Here is an 11,973-nt window from a genome sequence, read left to right on the forward strand (position 1 = left end):
CACTGTGAGTACGCCCGTATGTACACGGAGACATATCACAAATTATAGGAAAATAATCACTCCATCTTGCCGCGACACTGTCCACTACAGGATGTAGTGACGGATCACATGCACTCCACTGACTTCACTCCTATTGGTTGTTGCTTTCAAAAGTCACTATTAATTTGCATAAAGTTAAACATATCTTAACTTTGTTGCGTCGCTGGACACGCCTAGCCTGGCTCCGCCCTCCTACGTACTTCCGCTCAATTTTCATTTTCTTTGAGTTGTAGGGTTACGTCACGACCAAACGTTAGCGATTGGTTATGGCAGATCCAGAGTGGCTCTGGGCAGATACAGTAGTTTTAAACTTCAACAGAGTACCCGCCTTCAAGGAAGTTAACGCTTGTCAATGGAGAGTGGCCAGACTCTCTGTACAAATGAAATGTACGAGATTCTGGTAGGACCAGGCTAGGACACGCTTACATCCTGTCACCAATAGTCATTGTCACTCGTGACTCAGGAAATCGCCAGTTCTCCATTGAAACGAATGGGATCATGTCACGTTGTAGCTGCATGTTGCTAGCAGTGTGAATGCAAATTTAGAAGGAAAGTACCTATAATGGCAACAGCAAAGCAGCTCACTGTGTTGTATTAACATCATTCCATGAAGGCTATAAATATCTAAATATAATTCAACTAATGTAAGTTTGCTATTTGATGATTTATATTTAGTAATATCTTCTTAAACCATCCAACTAGCAGTAACCCAAGAGTGCCTTACTTTTTCTTTATCTGAACACCTCAGCCACCCATTAAAACATCAGGACCTAGCGGCACCTTCCTGTCCAATTCGTCTTGCTTCTTTCTGGTGGTGATTTTTAAACTGTGAAATGGGCTTTGGTGCATTGTGCTGTTTGAGGCTGAAGCCAGCCAGCTGAATATATGTCGCTCAGAAATGAGCTCTGGGCGCTCTATCAGCAGCCTGCTAAAATCCATTTACTATCAGACATGATCATGTTAGGGGCGACGGTGGTTTGAGCACCTTTCTGTCAGATCAGCCCTCTCTCATCCGCTACCCCCCACTGTCTTTCTCCATCTCATGTCAGCAAGGCAATTTTTGGGATGTGACAACCTAATATGGTTGTGTAGCTGAGGATGTCTGCTCAGCATAAATGCCAGTGAAAGGCACAGATGTGGCTGTGGACTAGAATGTTAAATCACTGGTTGGGGATGAAGAGAATAGATAGAATCATCTTCCTTGTATGAGAGAGACGTTACAAATGTAATGATCGGCTTTTTTAGACAAAAAAAAAAGGGCCTATTCCTTTAAGATTTTGAATGTTGTGATATGAAAACTCATCACTTTTGAGTACCCAGCCCATGTTCAATCAGTGCCATACTCAACACTCAATAGCAGTTATTTAATGTCTGGACTGGAGAGTGTCTTTAAGAGGCTGTTTACTCAACACTGTTTTCATCTAAAAACAGAATGCGTTTATGTGTTGTTATGGCTGTTCATTTACACAATAGCGGTATTTTAGGGCCTGAAAATGGTTTCAAAGTGCAAGTTTTTTTTAAAAACGATACCGTTATCATATCTACATCAACTTAGTGTTTCTTTACAAAGTGACATCGCCAACTACTGGCCTAGCAGCATAATACAGTGTTTTTAGTTGTTTTTGTGGATCCGTGTGAACTGGGAACGCTTTGACAATGTTGTTGTCTGTATGCGAAAAAAGCAAAGTAAAAGCTTTTCCGTTTTTAATGCATCCTTGTCGTGTAAATGTACCCTAAAAAAGTCTCTCATTATGTCCTAAAATGATGTTATCTTGCTAAATTTAGTTTCAAGCAGCAGTCAAACAGTTATTATTTTTTATTATAACGCGTATCTGTAGTTGTAGGTGATGTAAACTATCGATCAAAAGTTTGGGGTCTGTAATATTTTTTTTAATGTTTTTGAAAGAGGTCTCTTATGACATAGGCTGCATTTATTTGATCAACAATACTGTAAATATAGTAATATTGTGAAATATTATTACAATTTATAATATCTGTTTTCTATTTTAATATGTTTTCAAATGTAATTTATTCCTGTTATGTCAAAGCTGAATTTTCAGCATCATTACTCCAGTCTTCAGTGTCACATGATCCTTCAGAAATCACTCTAATATGCTGATTTGCCTTTTTATGAATCATTTCTTCATTTGCTGCTCAAGAAACATTTCTTCTTATCATCACAGTTGAAAACGGTTGTGCTGCTTAATATTTGTGTGGAAACCATGATCAATTTCTTTTAGGCCTAATCCTGGCTTAATCTAAGCCCTGTCTGTGATACCGGGCCAATATAAATGTTTATATATGTATTATGTATATTAATGTAAAATTTACATAAATAATTGTATTTAGTTTATTTGACTTTTTTTTTATTACTTATAAAAAAGATATAGTGTATAAGTATAAAATCTGTTGTCCATCGTCTTGTTTGTAGTATTGTAGTAAGTATTTGTACTGTATCCATGTCTGTCCCTCAAACTTTAAATTCTGCAATCATTTTCAAGGTTTTGAAGTTTATAGAAATAGCGATGTGGAAATGAATATCACATACAGTGCTGCATGTTCTGCAGTTAAACAAAGTCACTTTGTTACTGAGGTTTTGTGAAACAGATGAGAATCTGTGGATATTCTCACCAGCTGTCTTGACAGCAGAAGGCTAATGATCCTGACTAGGCCGCGGACGGTCTCATTGGGCACTTTTTCTAGACTGGAGGGTGTTCATAACTGCAATCACAGTATAATTGTCTAGACTGTTTACTCCAGTCCCCGACAACTGTTTTTTTTGGCATAAGTTGACTTGAATTTGAAACCAGTTTAGATAAATTTTCCCGTAGATTATTTTGTTGGCAGATGTGAATTGTCCAATCAGAGTCGTGATTGTGAGCTGAGAGTGCATGCATTGCATGCAGTTCATTATGTGATATTACAGTTTCTCTAAATCTTGCAGAGACCTGGCTGCTCGCAACTGCCTTGTGGGAGAGAACAATGTGCTGAAGATCAGCGATTTTGGGATGTCCCGACAGGAGGACGATGGCATCTACTCCTCATCAGGACTGAAACAGATCCCGATCAAGTGGACTGCACCGGAAGCACTGAACTATGGTAGAGCACCCATGGTGTCTGTGCTGCCGTTGGCTAAAGCTAATTCTGCCTCTAAAATGATTCTCTTTACAAACATAATAGGAGTGAATTGGTTGCTATGAATTTGTATGGATCCAGATTGATGTTTGACATGTTGTTTAAACCACAGGGAGATACAGCTCAGAGAGTGATGTGTGGAGTTATGGGATCCTCCTGTGGGAAACATTTAGCCTAGGAGTGTGTCCTTATCCGGGCATGACCAACCAGCAGGCTCGAGAACAGGTTGAAAAAGGTACTAAATGGATATCATTCTATATTTAGTCAATGAACCAGATTTTATTTTTTATATTTTAATTTATTTTACATTTAATTTTCTTACCTTTTTCATTTATTTTAAATGTTTTTACATTTATTAAAATAGTACATTTTTCTTTCATATTTGATTAAAGGTGAAGTATGTAGTTTCTGCGACACTAATGGAATTAGAAAAATAAATCATATAAACAACCTTGCAAACGCCCCTTTTGCGAGTTGCGCCTCCCCCAAATCAAACATCACAATCACAGCTCTTGAGGGGTTTGTGAAGGCATGTCTCAACAGGTAAAAGTATTCTTATTCTCATTCTCAACAAATCGAGGCTTGGACCCGAAAACAGTAAGGACTCAAGCAATCTGATTGGTTCAAAGCGCGTTTTAGGGGTAATCGCTTTAGTGCCTGGTTACAAATCAGACAAAATCACTTTATTATATACGTCGAACTACGTTATAACGACCAATAATGTCTTTTAACTTATGTTTGATATACTGGTATATAAACAAAGCTATAGATTGTGAAATTAAACATTTCTCGTTCTTAGTGTTTTTTTTTAGTTAGCTTACATAGTAGCATAGCATACAGCTATCCGAAATGATTAGAGATAACGGTCACCATCTACGATTTTCGAAAAGGCGATTTTCACAGCAGCTGGATGATTTAATATTTTTAGATTGAGATTTAAATCACAAGTTCACAAGCAGAACATATGCAATTTCGTTCTCCAATCATGATCATAACAAATATGATACAAGCATAATTCTGTTTAAGAATTAATTACGACGATGATGCTTGTAATAAAAAAAAAAATTGGATTATGCCTTGTTGCTTAATAACAATTAACAATGTCGCAAAACATACCTAAAAATTCAATTTCTTTCACTTTAACTAAATAATCAGGATAAAAAATAAAAGATTATTACATGAATTAAGGGGTTTGATTGATTACATTAAGAATCGCGAGAACAGCTTTAGATCAGGCATACTACTGGGGTCCTAAGCTGGGACTCATCACTTCGCTGGGACTCAGCACTTCACTACACCGGAAGTGTTTTTTTCCTTAATTTTGTCACAACATACTTTAGTTTGAGAAAGCCTGACCAGAAAGTTTGAAGAAATTTTAAAAGCTTGAATTTTGAAGTAGTTTTAAAGCTTAAAGTTTTTGAAGGCAATACAGTCACAATGCTAACATGTTTTATGATGTCTGTAGCATGATTTAACATATTTGCTAGCGTGTATGTTGCTAGCATGATTAAACATTGCTAACATGATTCTAACATGATATAACACTTTGCTAAACATGTTTTATGTTGCTATCATATGATTTAGCACATTGCTTAAAAAAAAATGTAACATGTTGCTAGCATGTTTCTGGCATCAATTGGCACATTGCTAGCATGTTTTCTAAAGAGTTATAAACCATGAAAAGTGTCATTTTCTGTACAGCATCATGGGTAATGTAGTTTTTAACCAGGAATTCTTTTGTTAAACAATTATTTTAAAAAATAAGCTGAAATAACGCTGACTTCTGGAACCCGACTTTTGCACGCTATAGGTTGAGCTGGATCTGAGTGGATCTCAATGTTCTGATGGGAGGTGCAGTGTTTACATGATTGAGGAAGATGAACCCATGAATGGCATTCTAATAGTAGTCAATGAACAATAAACTGGGTTAAGAGAATGTATTTTAACAAAAAATGTTATGCACTTCACCTTTAATTAAATTATATTTTAACTAATTATTGTTAAAAAACTAAAATTTTATAAAAATGTTTCTGAAATAGCTGGACAGTGGATAACGTTATTTCACACACTGAGTAGGCACTGCAGTATACACTATAAAGTATGTACTGTGCAGTACGCTTGTATTATGTTCTGAACAAAACCTATAACAAAATCACTGTTAGCCTTTTAGCTAACACTTTATTTTCAGTGTCCTTGTTATTTATGTAACATGTTAATTCAACTGTACAAATAACTATAAATTATGCATAATTACATGCAACTAACCCTAAACCAAACCCTATTCCTGATCCTTACCCTATAGTAAGTACATGCAGTTATTCTTGTATTATTATTACTCAGTACTTACATGTATAATTACACTGTAACACGGACACCTTAAAATAAAGTGTAACTGCCTTTTAATAATCTTTCATATCCACCATCAATTATTGATTTATAATCAGCACTGACACAGAAAGTTTGTTTGTGTATAATGTAGGTTACAGGATGTCCTGCCCGCAGAAGTGTCCAGATGAGGTGTACAGGATCATGCAGCGATGTTGGGAGTACAAACCTGAGAATCGCCCCAAATTCGCTGACATTCAGAAAGAACTGGCCGCGGTCAAGAAAAAATAGCCTTTAATGAGGAAATGGCTGGAAGGCCAAACTCATACTTCACATCCAGGTGATCCCTAATCTGCAGAGAGAAACACAACAAATGTTTCGCCCACCAAATGACATGCTATTATTGTACTAAAGAGTACTCCGTCACATAATCACTGTGTGAACTGCCTATGCACCAGCTGTTTTGAGCCATTAGCATGGAGAGAGGTCTCAGCTTTGCTCTGATGTCAAAATTATGCAGATTGTCCTGTTTTTTTGTTTTGTTTTTGTAAGTGAGCAACAGTTAAGCTACGACAGACAGAACGTAAGATATATGAGGTGTGTTCAGTATGCCATTGAGTATTTCTGTGTACGCACCAGTGAAAAAGGGGGATGGTTCACCCGAAAATGAACATTTTATCATCATTTTCTTACCCTCATGTCTTTCTTTTTTCTGTGGAACGCAAAAGTAGATATTTTGAGTGTTTCAGTGTTTTTGTGTCCAATCAATGAAGGTTGGTGTGGTCCATTGTTGTTTTGGACCCCATTCACTTTCATTATATGTACAAAACAGGTGAAACATTTTTCAAAATATCTTCTTTCATGTTCCAAAGAGGAAAGACAGTCATACAGGTTTGGAACGACATGAGGGTGAGCAAATGATGACAGATTTTTCATATTTGGGGAGCTATCCCTTTAAAATATGGAGATGAATGTGTGATAAAGGACTATTTGTCCACCCGATAACACAATATCACTTTTTGTTTTTTAAAGTCCTAAACCTGTTTGATGGTTTGGACAGTTTTATAGTCAAGTTATTTTAATGTCATTTTTATATTCCTAGAGCAATAGGACCTTTTTGGACAAAAAAATAAAAATACAGATGTTCGTCAGTCACACAAAATAACGTGTCACATCCTTAAGACTTTCATTGAGTTACATTCCAACGTTTCAGAACTCATCAAGCAGCGAGACCAAATGCATATCTTTACCTAAGTGCAATTTATGATCACATTAGCAAAAACGTCATACTACAGTCAGGTGGCCTTAACGTAAAATCGAACGATCTGCTAGGCTGCTTGAGAGCTGTTAAATGACATGGACACAGCGCCAATCTACAGTTTACAAGCCTTCAGAATTCTTCCAAATACTTCAACCTCTCACCTCTTCGTGGTTCATGCCATTTGATGTTTATGGGGGTAATTCTACGAAACATTTAAATTGTCATCATATACTCACCCTCATGTCATTCCAAACCTGTATGATTTTTGTTTCTTCTATAGAATACAATAGGAGAAATTTAATACAATGTTCACGCTTCTCTTTTCCATAGAGTGAAAGCAAATGGTGGCCAGAGGCTGTCAAGCTTCAAAAAGAACCATGAAAGCGGTCTATATAACTTTTGTGGTAGAATCTAAGTCTTCTGAATTTGTAAATTGCTATTCACCAAAAAAATCTCACTCCATTGTAGCTCTCAAATCTTATTCACAGTTTGTGCATATTCAAATACGGCATTTAAAGGTGCGTGACAGCACTTTGATTTAAGTGTTGCCAAAATGCTATTCATGGTCACATTACAAGAGCAATTATGATACAACAAGTCTAAATATGTGGAAGCACCAATCAGATTTGAGCGCCACAGCGGAGGGAAGATGTTTTTTTATTTATTTGCAGCAAAAAACATCTTGCATCTGTAGTCTGTTCTGCCACACAGAATATTGGGAACAAGTCAAATAGACAATTTTTCGGATACTTTTATGGTGCTTTTTTGCAGCTTGGCAGTCCCAGTTCCTATTCACTTTCACTGTATGGGAAAAAAGCAGCTTGCCTTGGACATTCTTGGAACAAAAATATTATATGGTTTTAGACAGATGGAAGTTAGTAGATGACGATTTAAATTGTTCAGTGAACTATCCCTTTAACATTTACAGTGTTGCCATGTGGCATATTAGAAGTCACCAAAAGCCCTGTCCAAATCCGACTGTGGTTTGTCCTGTTGGGATCTCTGTTCATGGAACAGTGTTTTTTTGGGTGGGTAACCAGCAACCAAAGCCAGTCACAAGCATGTTTATTTGTATCTATGCCATTGTCTTGGATTGTGATGTTCTTGTTCTCGCGCAACATGCGCGTTTGTGCTATTTTACGATCAGGTTTCTAACAGATATGCATTTACCTCCACAAGTATTACAGGTTTGGTTAGACAATGGTGTGTTTTGTATTAAGACTTTCCCAGTTTTTTTTTTTTTCCTGCCAATGCACACAAGCTCCACGCGAGCATCCGTGCGGACGATTCAATGCGTCTTACCAGCAACTTCTTGTTCCCGAGTCACATACATTTGTGTTTCCATTTCCACAAAAATGGAATAGTGGTTTATTCAAGGTTTACTCTATCAAATCATTCCTTTTGTATTTTGTAAATACTTTTTTGTAGATTCAGTCATGTAATTTTGTAGGTGTTTTTTTTTTTCCACTGCAAAACTGATGTTATTAGAATGTGGATGTCTGTCAGGAATATGCCTCAACGTTCAGCTGTAATAGTAGCGATGAAGATTCAGAATCAATACTACTCTAATATTTGCACATTTGGAATATGTAAAGAGGGTCCCATAGCGTCGACTGTTTCTTTTGTTTTCCTCTTCAAGTTGTTGCCATCACTAATGCAGCCAAAAGTGGAATAAAATGCATGTGCCAATCATGCAGAACTGGTGACAATTTAACCATAAATCTACTGTATAATACAGTTTTGGATTCATATCCTTGCATGATTTACCAGTGGGTTCAGATCAATTAGAATTGTTTTGTTTTGTTTTTTTTGGTGTGTGAAGCTGAGCTTACATCAATTAAACTACTGGTGAGTGAGCTCTTGATTTTTTTCTTTTCTTTTTTACGTCAAAGCAATTATCCCTATAGTGTGTTTTTTGATTCTTTTTATTTATTTGAAATACTGTAATATTATTCTAGCATTTTAATCTTTTGCTATTTTGTACCATTCACTAGAATTATGTCAGTGTATTAAAGCAAACGCCAGTATTGTCTCTCATATTATATTGAAATTTGTGTTATTCAGAGACATTAGATTTCTCTTTCCCATGTCTGACTTGCACATAGTGATCATGTAAACTTCCATCAGAAAAAATGGCTTGTCAGCGAAATTCATTTTTTTAAAGTACTTAAGCAAAAGTTTCTGTTGTCAGTCAGATTGGCATCATCTGCTCTGTGCTGAACTATTTATTCTGTGATGGAACATGTTATATATTGATTGCACTTTTGGCCTTTTTATGCTTTAAAACGATCCCCTATAATATAAAACAGCAAATTGTTGTTTCAGGTAATGATCAACTCCAAACTGTCTTGAATTGATCCTTGAACAAAAGTAGAAAAGCAACACTGGACGTTTGATTTTCAAACTAATGCTTATAGTGATTTTCACCCCTACCCGCTGAAAGAGGAAATATGACAAGATAAATGGTTGACATTTAAAATGCTTTTTTCCGTGTAGTTTTCTTTCATCTGTCTCTGTTTGCTCAGAACACCTTCTCTGATGGACATTCAACTGTAACAATGTCTCCTCATTGTTTATATTGTACACTTGCAATAAAGTTTTTTTGAGTCTTTGAACTTGCTGCTTGAAATGAATTATTAAAAGTGAGTGTTATAACAATGATTGATGTGTGCACAGGGACGTTTAATGAAAAGGATACAATGCTTAAAAGGAAGTGTTTAACTTCATTTTCTAGCAATAATCAAATAATAAATGATCAACAATAATTAACACTTTATAAAAATCTGAAACAAATACATTAACTGAAATACAATAGAATGGTTAAATAACTTGACGTCCCCCCTGCAGTCAATTTTATCCCTTGAACTCATCTTTGATAATCAAAATGACATATTTCAACTTTTTTTCATTGTAAAATCCAGACTCATGAATATGAAATGTAATCCCCGCCTCCACTCAATAACACCATCTCGGACTACCTGATCTACTTCGGTTAAAGGCAGGGTAGGCAATTTTCAGAAAGGCTAGCAATAGGGAGCTAGCTTTGAAAGCATAAGGTCCCACCCTCCCTTCAGAGAGTCTCCAAAACCACACCTCCTTCAAAACACATGAACATATTCAGCAGAGAGCAAACAAAAGAATCACGAGAGACGTTAAACTACCTCATGTCTCAAAGCACATAACATTACAATAATAATGAACATAAACAACTTAGAGCGCTGACCTGTACCACCTGACTGCTGCAGATTCATTTCGGCATTGATAGTGTTGCCATAAAAACGCAGAATAACGTCACAGGTTTCCATCTCTTTCAAATGACAGTAGTTATGGCGTGAACGCAGCATAAGCTGGTTGTTTTGGTTCAGGAGGAACTGTAAAAGGCGGCTGCTGTTTCGGTTGCGGTGCTCGGTGACTGACGTCTGTCTAACTCTGCATAGCATGAAATGCGCTGATGACATGTGCTTTCTGCGCAAGCAGGTGCACAGAGGTATGAAAATACACATGCTAATTAGGCAGGTAGGACATTGTATCATAATATTCGGACAAAAAAAAACTGTTTCTGGAACAAAACACCTATCTTGCCATTAACTAGTAAATGCTACACAATGGCAAGTAGAAATATTGGTTTTATTCAGCCATATATGTTTGAAACCAAAAATGATTCAGAAGAAGAGGATGAGCGAATTATACAGGGTCGACTACAAGTCGATGTATCAGAATGCTAATGCGTTTTATGTATCATTCTCTACAGGCCAATTCACTGCACTGACAGACGCAAACCAATGGCGACAGTCACCAGATTACAGCACGCCACTTCTCAAACAAGCTCAGAACGACTCCGACAGGTGTAATACACTGACCTGCCAAAGCTCGACGTTGCTGTCTGTCGATGCGGTGTGAATTGGACTGTAAAATCAGACATAACGGTAATTGATATTATCAGCCTTTGGCTTGACTATGTTATCAAACAGCTAATAATGTGTTGCTTTGCTTATGTTACACAAACTATGTTCCCGTTCGCCATCTCAGAGTCAGGCAGCTGCCTTCTAAAAATCAGCATCCTTATAAACGCTTTGAACATCATAGAAAGTCAATGGATAATTTGGATGATTAATACAAATATATTTATGAACCACAGTGAAATATATCACAACCATTATCATTCAAATCCAGCTGTGAGCATTTCTGACATGCTTCATGTTACAAAATTGGCATGGCAAGTTGGCCTCTTTTGCCTAGCCATCACTGCGTCCATATTCTCCTCTTGCGCTTACTCCTCTTTTCCAGCGCACATAAAAAACACAATTTCCAAAGTGCGATTTATCTTACTCTATCATCATCGTAGTCTACACACGTTTATTAGATCCATTTTGTACTGTGATTTGTAATGATCTAATGGATTTGCCGAAATCATCTGTAGAAGGCATCAAGGAGAAAATACTCAGCAATGGTATTGACTGATGAATTTGCACATGGTTTGTCTTAAAGCATATTAAAAACACCACATAGACAAACAATATTAAAAACTTCATTTTCAACTCAGGGGGTCTTTAAATATAGTTAACATTTGTTTGATTATTTTCCTTATAACTTTGATAACATGGTTGAATTGTTGAGCTTGGTGAATGCAGACAGCACTCATTTTTGTAAAATTTTCATTAGAGTACTTCCCACTGTGCTGTAGGGCCCAAATGATGTCACTTTTTTTTGTATCTCAATTTTATGGAATGTTGCATTATCTTATCAGGGTAGAAATCGTGCAATTACAGGGTTGCATGCAAAATGTGGTATAAAAAAAAAAAAAGAAGTGTATAGGCTGGTAATATACAGTATACACATGATAATATAAATATAACAAAGTTTATCTAAAAGTTCTCTCTAAAGAACATTGAGCCTCATTCACACAAATTTGTGCATGAAATTTGCATAAGAACTTTTTCACAAATTCATCAATCTGAAACTGAAACTAAACTTACACATACTCTGGGCAGCCTTATGAATGTCTTAAGATTAATTATACATGTGTAAGGGAACGCCCTTATAGGGAGTTGGTGAGGATGTTTTATGCAAATTTCTAACCTCTAAATTCATGTGCATATGTACACATTACAACTAGGCAGATGTTGTTATAAGTTCCCCTGTGCGTATACATTTATGAATAATCCATGCAATTATTAGTGAATAAGATCTATTGAGTTTTGTTAAAATGGGAC

The 11,973-nt window shown here is 36.4% G+C and overlaps 1 protein-coding gene across 5 annotated transcripts in view; it reads left to right on the forward strand.

Annotated features, from left to right (window-relative positions):
• The window catches only part of fer (fer (fps/fes related) tyrosine kinase), a 40,526-nt gene extending 31,151 nt beyond the window's left edge, over positions 1-9,375 (forward strand). For all 5 annotated transcript variants that reach the window (XM_082171411.1, XM_082171409.1, XM_082171407.1 and 2 more), the window contains 3 exons: positions 2,984-3,138; positions 3,287-3,409; positions 5,654-9,375. In XM_082171411.1, coding sequence (XP_082027537.1) covers positions 2,984-3,138; positions 3,287-3,409; positions 5,654-5,790 — 415 coding nt within the window. In that variant the 3' untranslated portion in view covers positions 5,791-9,375. The remainder of the gene's footprint in view (positions 1-2,983; positions 3,139-3,286; positions 3,410-5,653) is intronic.
• The last annotated feature ends 2,598 nt before the right edge of the window (positions 9,376-11,973 follow it).

This window comes from Leuciscus leuciscus (assembly GCF_965113295.1).
Source record: "Leuciscus leuciscus genome assembly, chromosome: 5".
Lineage (NCBI taxonomy): Eukaryota > Metazoa > Chordata > Actinopteri > Cypriniformes > Leuciscidae > Leuciscus > Leuciscus leuciscus.